Source organism: Budorcas taxicolor, chromosome 7, assembly GCF_023091745.1.
Source record: "Budorcas taxicolor isolate Tak-1 chromosome 7, Takin1.1, whole genome shotgun sequence".
NCBI lineage: Eukaryota > Metazoa > Chordata > Mammalia > Artiodactyla > Bovidae > Budorcas > Budorcas taxicolor.
The window spans coordinates 79476063-79489109 of record NC_068916.1 but is presented as its reverse complement, the minus strand read 5'-3'; the positions used below and the strand labels follow the sequence as shown (position 1 = coordinate 79489109).

Genomic DNA, 13047 nt, shown 5'->3' with positions numbered 1-13047 from the left:
GAAACAAAGAGAAAGCAATTTTCGTCTCTACACTTCAATTTTGCCCACTGTAGGCATCAACAGCTGAATTAAAATATACAAGTTCAGAGGCCGATTTCAGGAACGGCTTCTGAGTATGCCAGAGGAACTACTCTTAACAGCCACTCGATATTTGTTTCGCAAGGATCAATTATATACCCCGACTAATGCACAGTCAGAGCGTGCAGCCCGGGCCCGCAGTACAGGTGGTGGATGTAAAACACACACCGAGAGGCCTTTTAAGCAGCTAAATGCACACCCCATTACAGATCCATAATGCAGAATGGGCGCTCATCTGCAAATGGATGGAGAGCGAAGAGTTCTTAAATGGCTGGGGTACTTAGGGCTGAAAGGCCGGTCCCTGGATGTGCAGCCGGAGCACACACGGTTTTAGGATTAATAATACATTGAAGTGTGTCAGTGTTAATATACATTTACAGCTCGCAGGCCATGCAGCAGAGTGTTCAGCCCGTTTGCAGCCATACAGAAAAGGACTATTCCGTCCTTTCTCTCATTAATGCCTTCACTCCTCGGAAAATTAGATTATGCAAGAAAAGCCATTCAAACGCTACTGAGGTTTTCCCTACTTTAAAGCCTTTGCTCAGGAAAAGTGCTCAGCACCGCGAGGCAGGTGTCATCTACCTGCCTCCATCAAAGCCCATCAGAACTGGAGCCAGGGAGCACCAGGCTCCGCTGTCTACTTGGGGGATGTGTCCACATGCCCTTGGGCATAGTGTAAGGTAAGGTGAGGTAAGGTGAAGTCGCTCAGTTGTGTCCGACTCTTTGCGACCCCGTGGACTGTAACCTACTAGGCTTCTCCGTCCATGGGATTCTCCAGGCAAGAATACTGGAGTGGATTGCCATTTCCTTCACCAGGGGATCTTCCCAACCCAGGGATAGAACCCGGGTCTCCCGCATTGGAGGCAGATTGCTTTAATCTCTAAGCCACCAGGGAAGCGTGGTAAGGAGAAAAGCGGCCGAGAGAATGGTCTGGTCCGGTGGATCCCTGCTCTCTTTTCCTTTTGCATCTGACAGGTTTACCAAACTTTTGACATGATCTTGTGGTTAAGGATATGAATGTAGGTGGTGTCATTTAGCAATGAGTCTCACACAGGTGCAACCAAACCACAGTTCTGTTCACTTATCAATCAGCATTTAGAAGGATATGGGAGTTGCAAATCTTTGAAATACTGTGAATATGTGAAATACCATACAATTTTCCCAAGCCATTGTGGGGAGGGTGGTACTATTTAGCATTTACAGAGTGGCTTTATTAATGATTGCCTCGCTCTCAGAATGTCAAGGCAGCATGGTCTTTTGAAGAAGAGCACATAAAGGGATGAAAATAGTATACAGATACCTAAATAAATGTACTATGACGTGTAAATAAAAGATGGTAAAACTAAACCCTCCAAGGGCTCCCAAAGTGTTCTGCTAAGAGCTTGGGGGTATATTCTCTCATTCCATTCTCACAATGAATTCAAGAAGAAACTCCCTAGTTTTCCAGAGGAAGAAACCAAGATTCAGAAATGTTAGGTCACTTGCTAAAGGCCACAGAGATCTTGAATGGGGCTGGAACCCAGGAAGGCCTGACTCCTGAACAAAGGCTTGGAAGCTCTCTACTGCTGTTTTTCAGACCCACTCACTGGTGGGTGGGGAATCAGTGTAGTCAGTGTATTTCATTTTTTAAAAGTGAAATAGGACAGAATAGAAAAGAAACATGAAGTGTTGTTTTATGAAAGTCTCATTTTAATTTTATACCTGTATTTATCATGAACAAATACTTGTGTGTGTGTGTGTGTGTGTGTGCATGCATGCATGTACCATGTCTAAAAAGTGTGAGAAGCTCAGCTCTCCATTGCACTTGCCTGTGATAGCATCACTTGAAGGTCAAACTCAAGGTCTCCTGCTAGCTAGATACGAGCCACTAAGTCCCCTGTTTTTGTGAGAGTCATTTTCTTTCTTCTATTACCTTTCCCCCAAGAATCCCAGGGCCCCCGTCATTCTGTGCAAAGCAGTATAGATAAATTAATAATACAATTTAAAACCGATTCCATGAAGATAAATAGCACTTCCTAGATTAAGAGTGTAGCTGGCCAGAATGAATGAAATTTACTAACCCTGAGATGCTTAATCTTCCATTACACAGAAGTTAATGATTATAAGAAAGGAGTGATGGTAATTCACTTCTGCTTTTACAGGAAATCTAACCATCTCATTTTTAGCAAATCTTTCTTCTCAGCACACCTCAATGCCAAGGATAACGGCCCCGCTCTTATAGGTATATTGGCCAATTGTCATATATCAAAGTCTCCTCTTTGCCAAAGTGTTAGGACGCATAGCTTGCACAGGCTTACAAGATATCCCAGTGGAATTTGCTGGGGAGGCAACCTTGGTGCTCCCTCTCCCAGCCCCATTGAGAAGACTCTTTTCCATTTTCCAATCATAGCAGGGAAGTGATGGTAAATACCTTTAGCGCAGTCTGCTCCTAGAAACCCTGGGAAGCAGTGACACAGCCCGGACACACATTCGCCATTCCCGTGGCAGTTACGTGGACAGTCCTGCACTGAGTCTGAAAAAGAGAGAATGTGAACAATTACTTTTTTCTCTGCCTGCTGGTGAAGCGGTTTAGTAGCCAGCCACCTACTGTTTTTCAGGAGCAGTGACAGTAGCCTCAGATGCCTACTGGGGACTGGTAAGGAGAAGTGGGTGAAGTAGGAAAACAGCGATGGGTGGGGACTAGGGCAACTTGGACAATGCATGGATGTAACCACTGCTCTCCACGGGATCAGCCCAGGCAGGAATTTGAGTATAGTACTATGACAATTTTTGCTTTTTCAAAAGAAATTACTTATCTGAATTTAAAAATTGCAGTGTTGTATGCTGGCAAGTTTTTAAACACCGTAAGCCTCAGCCTGCCCCCAACATCACCCTATCAATATGAGATTTGGTTTGAGATGTGAGATATCGGCTTTTAGCCTCAAGCATAGAGAATGAGTCTCCAAATGACAGAGGTGGCTCCTGATCTCAGGTTTGCAGAGTAAAAAAATCCCCTGCATTAAAGAAAGAAAGTCTAAATACCTAAGACTGATCAATTTTGGCATGATTTGGGGATTCATTAAGTAGGAGGTTTGGGGTGGTACAAAAGTCCTTTTATGCCTAGTTTTTTGCAGAACTTTTTTTTCTTGTGAAAATCAATTAGTTCACCCTTGTTCTCACCTGTATAGCCATCTTATTTCATGATTTACTTTGCTATGTGTACTCTCAAGAAATGCCTTCAAAGGGATCATTTTGGAACTTTTTCATGTTGATTTGGGTCTGCACAGAAGTAGATGTATTCTTTTAAAATTATGATCATTATTATCCTCATTTTGCCTTACATTCAAATAAACACATTAGACTTTCAGGTTCTAAATTACTAAGATGATGAAAAGCCACCGTGCCCCAAAGATGACATGACACAGTCCGTGGAGAGCTAGGGACATTGGCTTAGTGATGTGCGTGAGACTGTGAAGTCTAATTGTCCCTAATGGAATGGTAAGGCCTTCCTTTACACTGAACTTCCCATTTATTTCCACTCTGGACTGAAAAACCAAACCATGCTTTCTTTCTATAGTTTCACTTCTCAGCTCTCACCTTCTAGAATCAGGCTGTGGTTGGTTTCTGGCAGTAGGAGAATTCAAGCTGTCTATCTGTGTTTTCCAAAATCAGTATCAAGCCAATTTCTTTCCTTCTTCTTTTGTTTTTGGCTGTGCTGCATGGCTTGTGGATCTTAGTCCCCGGACCAGGGAGCGAACCCATGCCCTCAGCAGTGAAAGTGCAGAGTCCTAACCACTGGGCCTCCAGGGAATTCCCAAGCCAATTTCTTTAGAGTCCAACAGTTATCACTGCAGAATCAAATCCTTGAAGTTGGCTCTATAAAGGTGGGCTGAGAAGCATCCAAGTGGCTATCAATTTGTTTCACGTTTCATCTACTCATTGTCCCTTTCCTTCTTTCATTCAAAAAGCATTAGGTTGACTCATACGAGGTAGCTGCTTCGGCAGGTCAAAAGCCAGCAATTTCACATGATGGTAGGAGGTAACTTGCCATGGGTCTCATGTGTCTCTGAATGTTTTATGAGCAGAGGCACCGACTGCCTTAGCTCTGGACTATCTTTTGAAAAGCTGTCTGTACAGTGAACAGCCTTAGGAGATATAGCATCTGTCTTCAGGGCAAAGGCCAGGTTTAGTTACTGTCCAGTAGAATAAAGAGAATGTCTTCCTCTGGAGAAAAGCACGAGCAGGCTCACTGCCCATTTGGAGCCTGGGGTACAGTAAACGAAGAGCTGCACATAATGTAACCCACTGCCCGTGCAGGCGTCACCTGGCCCCGTCTGTGTGGCCCTGTGGGAACTGGTGTTTGGGAAACTTGCACACAGGCTGGTATTCTCGATATTACATTGCTCTGAGGAACAAAGCCTGTTTTCTCTTACCCAGGAGCACCTCCTCTTCTGATAACATTGATGAGGCTGTGGCTGGTTAATAATGTGTTAGCTTATAATTAGGGTGAGATCTCAGACCTGCCATGGCCCTTGAAAGGGGGGTTTACTTTATTAATTGAGCATCTGTTATATATATTAATGGGGTTTCCCTGGTGGCTCAGATGGTAAAGAATTTTCCTGCAATGTGGGAGACCCAAGTTTGAGCCCTGGGTCAGAAAGATCCCTTGGAGAAGGGAATGGCTACCCACTCCAGTATTCTTGCCTGGAGAATGATACAAGGCACCCTATAAGGCACTGTTGAATACAGTGGTGACTAGGAAAGACATAGTCCCTGTCCTCACAGAACTTCCACTGTCATAGAGAATACAGGTTAAAAAAAAATCATCAAATACAGTAAAAATCGTGGTACATGGACTTTCAGGCCGTGCAGTGATTAAGACTATGCACTCCCAATGCAGGGACACGGATTTGACCCCTGGTCAGGGAACTAAGACGCCACATGCTGTGCAGCATGGTGCAACCCCCCTCTCCTGCCCTGCCCCGCACAAATCATGATATGTGCTTTGAAAAGACTGGGATACTGTGAAAGGGAATAAGGAGGAAGCTACTTAGAGAGGATGGCCAAGGAGGGCCTCACTATTCCATGCAGGTGACATATAAGGGTGAACTGGAAAAGCCAAGTGAAGAGCAAGACAAAAGTATTCCAGACAGGAGGAAGATATGCAAAGGCCCTGTGGTGGAAAAGAGCACAGGTGAATTCCATGTGGCTGGAGGGTGGAAAGAAGGAAGAGAGTGACATAAGGTGAAGCTGGAGAAACCTAGATCCTCCAGGGCCCTGGAGGCCGTGTGGATGAGTTGGATTTTATTCTGAGACCAATGGGAACAAATGAAAAGTTTTCAAAATAGAAATGACATCATCCAGCTTGCATTTTCAGAAGTCACCCCAACAGCAAAGTGGAGCTTGATTCTCACTGAGCATCTGGGTCTGGGAATGGTTTGGTGGAAACTGACATGGCTGAGGCCAAAGCTCCCTGTTCTCCAACTGAGCATCCTCAGAGCAGCTAAGATAGGAAGCTCTTAACCATCACAGTCCCAAGGAAAAGGACCAAGGATTTTGCACAAACTCCTTGCTCTGTAGTTGAGGTATTTATCTTTAAGTCTCAGTTTAGAAAACATTTAGCTTCTAGGTGTCTTCCTTCTCTGGGCTTCCCTGGTGGCTCAGCAGTAATGAATCCACCTGTCTATGCAGGAGACGCAGGTTCAGTCCCTGGGTCTGGAAGATCCCCCGGAGAAGGGAATGGCTACCCATTCTAGCATTCCTGCCTGAAGAATTCAATGGACAGAGGAGCCTGGAGGGTTACAGTCCATGGGATCACAAAGAGCTGGATATGACTCAGCGACTAAACAACAAAATCTACTTTCCGCAACCTGGGTTTTGTACCCTTTCCATTATCCTCCCCTAGCTCCTATAATTGCCCTTTTACCTATCTGTCTCCTCTCTTCAAGCTCTATGAGGAAGAGACCAGATTTGAACTGTTTACTGAGTATCTTCAATGTTTGGCACATAGTAGATCCTAGGTAAAGAGTGACTAAAGTGTTTGTGTGTATACATGCGTGTGTATGCACACACATCTCAGAGGATAGAAGAATCCAGAATAAGCAAAAACTGCAAAGAGGGGTACTTTTCATTCAATTTCCCCCAGGTCTTATCTTGGAAGCATTTCTACAGTTTTTGAGGAAAGCAACAATTATGTGATACTGCCGAAATATTGAAGGAACCTACTTCCCTCAATCACCTTTTTTCAACACTCAATTTAAATATTACTCTTGAAATCTTATCAGTTTTCCTTTTCGTCATCCTGGTTGAAGGTTTCTTGAGGAAACAAGGCGGGCGATGAAAGTTAGACCAGGAAATGGGATTTTTACTCATGCAGAGGCCAGCCTCCCTGAAATGTGCACCACACTTCAAGAATGCCACTCTATAGTCCCCTGAGATGAAACTCATTTCTGAAAGCAGGCTGCTTCTCTCCAAAACACATCGGAAGACTTCCCTGAGTCAAAGGTATATTTAGCGTGATGGCTGGTTGACACCCGTCTAACGTCCTTCCTTCTGTTTCATATCACAGGGGCTTTCGGCGCTCCAGGCTGCTCTTGATGGCGAATGGTCCGATAATAGGTATGTGTGGGAGAATCTCTGAACCAAATAAAACACTGTTCTTTTCCCTACATTTCAGGCCAATTACTATCATTGCTCTATCAAGATGTCTGCCCAACTATTAGGCCGATTACCTTTGACTTTCTCTTTGAGCTATGTCCAGACAAGAGAAATCCTCCGGGTAGAATTGCTATTCCCAGCTCTGACAGAGAAGTGGGGTAATGGCTCAGGGGGAAGGGCATCTCACCACCGCCATCTGTGTCCATGTGGATAAAGGTGATGGAGGGCGGAAGCCATTATTAGATAACACGGCCCCCAGACAACTTACTGCATGGAAGGGAAGAGGGTTTTAGCTGGCTACAATCCAAAGCAATTCAGTGGTTAAGAACACAGGCTCTGGAGAGCTGATTCTGACTCCACTTCTTACTAGCTATGTGAGACCTTAGTTAACTTCTCTGAGCCTGGGCTTCCTCAACTGGAAAACGAAATATTGGTAATCCTTATTTCTTATAACTACTCTATGGGTTGACTGATCTGGTCCCCAAAAGGGACAAGTCCAGGGGACTTGGAACATGGACAACTCTCTATAGAGGTGCTGCTGTTACTGCTTTTGCTATTATCCATTCCACTGGGTCTTTGTAGACTCCAGCTAAGCCAGCTACTGTGTGCGAGGTGTGTGTATGAAGCCTTTGAGTTTTAAACACAAAGCAAATGGATGGATCTAGAGATTGTCGCACTGAGTGAGGTAAGCCAGACAGACAAAGACAGACATATGGCATTGCTTGCATGTGGGATCTAAAGAATGGCGTAAATGAACTTATTTACAAAACAGAAAAAGAGTTACAGGTGTAGAAAATAAATTCGTGGTTATCAGGGGGTAAGTGGGGGAGGGATAAATTTGAAGATTGGGATTGACATGTACAGATTACTGTACATAAAATAGATAATAAAGACCTATTGTAGAGCACAAGGAATGCTACTCGATATTCTGTAATGGTCATTATAGGAAAAGAATCTAAAAAGAGTGAATATATGTATACGTATAACTAATTCACCTTGCTGTATACCTGAAACTAACAACATTGTAAATCAACAGTATTCCAATAGAAATATTTTAAAAACATGATTTAAAAAAATTTTTTTTTTAAACCCACACAGGGAACCGAAAGGATATAATTTCTCATCATGCTGCTGCTACTAAGTTGCTTCAGTTGTGTCTGACTCTGTGTGACCCCACAGACGGCAGCCCACCAGGCTCCCCTGTTCCTGGGATTCTCCAGGCAAGAACACTGGAGTGGGTTGCCATTTCTTTCTCCAATGCATGAAGGTGAAAAGTGAAAGTGAAGTCGCTCAGTCATGTCCAACTCTTAGCGACCCCATGGACTGCAGCCCACCAGGCTCCTCCGTCCATGGGATTTTCCAGGCAGGAGTACTGGAGTGGAGTGCCATTGCCTTCTCCACATTTCTCATCATATTCTTATGCAAAAGATTGTTTTTTTTATCTTAACATCTCAAACTAGGTCCAAATGTGTTGCCAGTTTCTTTCTTTGGTGATCTGGTTTTAATCCTTTTAGATTTTTTTCCTCACTGGTACATAATCTGCTCCTGGAAAATTTTCCTAACTAATGGAAGATTTCTCCAGTGACTTTCCTGATACAAAGTTTATGCCATTAGTGTAGAACAGTGCTTGGCAAACTTCTTCTGTCAAGCGACAGTAAATATTTAGGCTTTGTGGGTCAAACTGTCTCCACTGCTACCATTCCACTCTGCTGTTATAGCTGCCACAGTGTGACAACAGATGAATGTGGCTGTGGTCCAATAAAACTTTATTTATAAAAATAGGCAGTGGGCCAGATTTGGTCCATGGGCTCTGGCGTGCCAAGTACTGCTTTAGAGCATTTGGTCAGATGTGGGAAAGAAAAGGCAGGATTTAATCCTAGATCAATCATCTTCTCCAGGTTTCTAGAGAACCGTGAAGTCCATGACTGAGTGCTGCTGGGACAACATGGTGCTGCAGAAAGGCGATGAATAATCCCTGGAAGTCTATGTTGTCTCCATCATTTCCACATCCTGGGAACTTGAGGGACTCAGTTTTCTGAACCACAGTTTATTTAGCTGTGAAATGGGTCTAACAATCTGCCATGATTCAGAGAGGCTCTGCCCAGGATCAGTTATCATCATTAGTAGATGATTAAAACCTAATGACAAAGTAAATGTAATGAAAATATTTATAGGTGCTATGAATGCTAAAATTCTTAGGATTTGCTTTTGGAAAACTCATGAAATATTCTCAAACAAATGGCCCTTTTAGGGGTTATTTGACTTATAAGGGGAACTTTTGGAAAAAAATCTTAGCTTTTCCTCAATAGCTACTAAAAAATTGTGCTATAATATGCCCCACATGACAAGTGCTTAAGTAAAGCTTTTGGAGATTTACCAATCTGAGAACAAAGATATGATTTCCCTCTTATTGCTCAGTTGCTTCAGTCATGCTAACTCTGCGACCCCATGGACTGCAGCCCACCAGGTTCCTCTGTCCATGGGATTCTCCAGGCAAGAGTACTGGAGCAGGTTGCCATGCCCTCCTCCAGGGGATCTTCCCAACCCAGGGATGGAAGCCACGTCTCCTGAGTCTCCCGCACTGCAGGTGGATTCTTTACCACTGTGCCACCAGGGAAGTCTGTCCTTCTATGGTTATATCCTTTTCTTATTTTTCAGGTTTAAAAAAAATGTTTTTAAGTTTGGGTTTTCCTTGGTTTTTGAGAGAAATTGTGAGCTGGCATGAATGGTCAGTATTTACTGGCCCTACTATATGTTTAGTGATTTATAACTTATACTTTATTTAATTTCATACTATGAGGTGGGATTTTTTTAGTTCTATTTTACCACAGGGGAACCGGGGCTGACAAAAGTCCAATGATTTGCCTACTCTGTGTGGCCAGAACTTAGGTGGTTGGACCCAACTTCCTCATTGCAGTGGCTTCTTCATGAATTAAGTAGCATTAGTATTTTAATCAGGGCTAGTTTTAAGTGGATGAAACTACGAACCCTAAGGATGCTGGCTGGCCCCCTACGCAGCTTGGGGGGGGTGGGGTGTGCCTTCAACAGAGAAGCCAGACACTTCCATGCTTTCTTTGATGACACAGCACCTCAGAGATCCCGTACCTACCTAAGACCACAGTGTTGAAAGAAACCATCTCTTTGTCTTTGCCATCATTGTAGAAGGCCAGGTGCCACAGGCCCACATCCAGGTACTGGACAAACACGGCTTCGTTCTGAACCAGCGTTTGTATGCTCCGGCGTTCCCTGGGCGACTCGACCACGCTCCACTTCTCCTTCCCATCCAGGCGCTCCATGAAGTCATACTGGGGAAAGAAGAGAGCGTGCTACGTGTGACCCAGGGTGCAGACCTGCTCCCATGACCAGCATCCTCCCTTCCCGCCCCACTAGTTAACTGAGAGACACTTCTGAGTACGTTTTACTGTAAACTCATTTTGTTACAAGTAAAACAAGAGTCTTGAAAGTTGTAATAATAACAGTCACCACGCATTGTGCTTATAATTAGTGCTAATAGTTTAACGAGTATAGACCACAATCTCTTTTCTGCTTTTATGATTTTTTTCTTTTGAGTGTGTATGTGTGACAGAGAGGGAGAGGAGGAAGGGGTGAGTTTTTGCTCTACTCCTCAATAGGGTGTTCATAATACATAGCACAATAGGGTGTTCATAATACATAGCATATGCCAAGTGTAACTTTTAAAAATAATTCCCCCAATTCTGAATTCCAAAATGCATCTGGCACCCCCAAGAGTTTCAGGTAAGGAATTATTAACCTATGTTAGCAGATACCAGATACCCTTGACTGATCATTTACTAAGGGAAGGTGGGAGAGTAGTTAATCAGAGTAGTTATATCAGAGGTGTTAACACATTATAGACCAGAGACATATTAATGCCATGGGCATTGGTTTCCATAAGAATTCCCTGGTTGATAATGTGCTAAGAAAGAGGGCTGAGGATCCAGACTACCTGAGAGGGAAACTGGAACTTACTGGCATCACCCGTCTGTGCCTCCGTTTTCCCATCTCAAAACTGAAAGTAACAGTGCTTATGTTATAGGTTGTTGTGAACAATAAGATCATACAGATACATGATCAAAACAAACACAAAGTACTTGTGAGCTATCATGACCACCATTATTATCACCATCATTTAATTCAATTCTTGCAAAACCCCTGTAAGACAGCTCCTATTTGTATCTTATTTTACAAATAAGAAAACAGACTCAGAGAAGTCCAGCAAACACACCCAAAGTTACCCAGTGCCAAGTGGGCAAGCAAGATTTGGATCAAGACCTGTTAGGTGCAATGCCTGGGCCCTTACCGTGCCTGACCACCCATCAACCAGCAATCAACTATGAAACTCTATTTCAATGGAAAACAGGCTCAGAACTGAAAGTAATCAGTGGGAGACAGAGTGGAGGGTGAAGGCTACCAGGAATGGGTGGGGGGAATGGGAGAGCACCAAGGGGGCCTGCCCGAGGGAATGATGAAATCCTGGGGTGGCCAGGTGGGAGCCACAGAAGACCCTTAAGCAGTGACTGACATGATGAGAGGAATGTTCTAAGGTTCATTTGCAGGCAGCCTATGAGATGTCCTAGAGGAGGGAATGAAAAGAAGCAGGAAGACCAGTTACCAAGCCATTGTAGAAACCCAATCATGAAGTGACAAACATTGTGATTAGGTATAGTGAAAGAGAAAAGGGGACGATTTTGGAGGGCCATTTTTAGGGGAGAAAGGACAAAGCTTGACCTGGGCTGGACAGAGAGGATGAAGGAAAAGGCCAGGAAGGTGTTCATGTCTCTTTACTTGTTGACAAGTAAAAAAATCAATAAGACCCCAGTAGAAAAGGAATCATCTTGAACTCATGCAAAATCATTGCACAGGAAAGTCATGTGCATGGTGACTTCCAGAGAACATTCAAAGTGTAGGTCTTTAGCAAATAAAAATCACCACTGTGGGACGGAGCTCTCTCTCACCACTTTCAAGCCATGAAAAGGGTTTCATAGATTATTGACATCCACTGTAACCCCTTCCACAAACTTCATAGAATGAGATGCTAGGAAATCCACTAATGGGACCTCCCCATCAGCAGAACTGCCACTTTCCCCACCTGAAACATGATCAGTGAAAACAAAAGAGTCTATAATCTTAGGGACAAAGGTTTTACTGTCAGATAAACCTGGGTTTGAATTTTGACTCTGCCGTTTGCTACTGTTTGAAGTTAGGTGATTCTTTAACCCCCTTCCTGGTTTGCATGCTAGGGAATAATAACCCACACCTTTTGGGGATGTTACAAGGAGAACATGAGATAATGCTTAGAGCTGTGCCTGAAACATAATAACCATTTTATGAAATACCTTGTGACTCTGAACAACTTACTTGTAAGTTGTAAGGGTTGTGGAGGAGAAGCACGTGGTTTTAGTTTTTGTGTCTGGGGGCCTGGGGAGGGATGTTGTATAGGAAGTAGAAATTTCCTCCATCTCTCAGGAAACAAATGTTCATATTTAGCTTCCCTCTATCCCACAGTTCATTGGTCGCAGCTGTCTTTATGGGATAAAATAAATGATCTGAAAGGATATGACAAACCGATACTGCTTTTGGAGCCTCTTGTAACCAAGGCATTTGTTCCTTAGCAACCTCGTAAATGTCCGGCTCCCCAGACCCACGTCTACAAATTGCTGTCAGCCAGAGGGATGAGTGTAGCTTCCTTGGTGGCGAAGTGAGAAGGATATACTTCACCTGGGATTCGAGTTATCACCCCCACGAGGAACAGTTCGGGGAAGGTGATTACTTGCGTGGGACCATTGCTCATTATTAATTTGGGCATCAGTCATCTTTTTCTGAACTGGCTGCCCAGCCCAGGGGCACAGGAATGGCTTAGGACCATCGGTGAGCTCGCTGTTCAACAACCAATCAAATGACCCTGGGAAAGGCATTTTTCAGAGGAGAGAGGGGACATCTGTCTTGGCTGGTTCTTCAGTTCTTTCCACAGAAGCAAGAAGGGCAGTTTTCATTTAAAGAAGAATCTGTGACCCTGAGGCACTGGGACGTGTGGGTCTGAGGTGTCCCAGTCTTGTATCTCTTTGTTGTGCTTTATTTCCTTCAAAGCACTTATCACCCTTGAAAATGACTATAATGTTTTTCTGCTTATTGTCTGTCTACTCAGAAGAACAAACTCCAGGAGGGCAGGGATTTCGCCTGCATGGTAGAATGGTTAAGAGTGGGGACTTTGGAACTAGACTGCCTGATTAGAACCTACGCTCTGCCACTTACCTGCTGTGACGCTTGCACAAGCCATCTCAGTTTTCTGTGCCTTGGTCTCCTTATCTTTAA

At 43.9% G+C, this 13047-nt stretch overlaps 1 protein-coding gene across 1 annotated transcript in view; it reads right to left on the bottom strand.

The window, feature by feature from the left end:
* Positions 1–13047, bottom strand: part of TENM2 (teneurin transmembrane protein 2) — a 1062966-nt gene that overhangs the window by 191610 nt on the left and 858309 nt on the right. The window contains exons 8-9 of the mRNA XM_052642871.1: positions 9824–10019; positions 2489–2590 (exon numbers count right to left, since the gene is read on the bottom strand). Of these exons, the coding sequence (XP_052498831.1) occupies positions 2489–2590; positions 9824–10019 (298 nt within the window). The remainder of the gene's footprint in view (positions 1–2488; positions 2591–9823; positions 10020–13047) is intronic.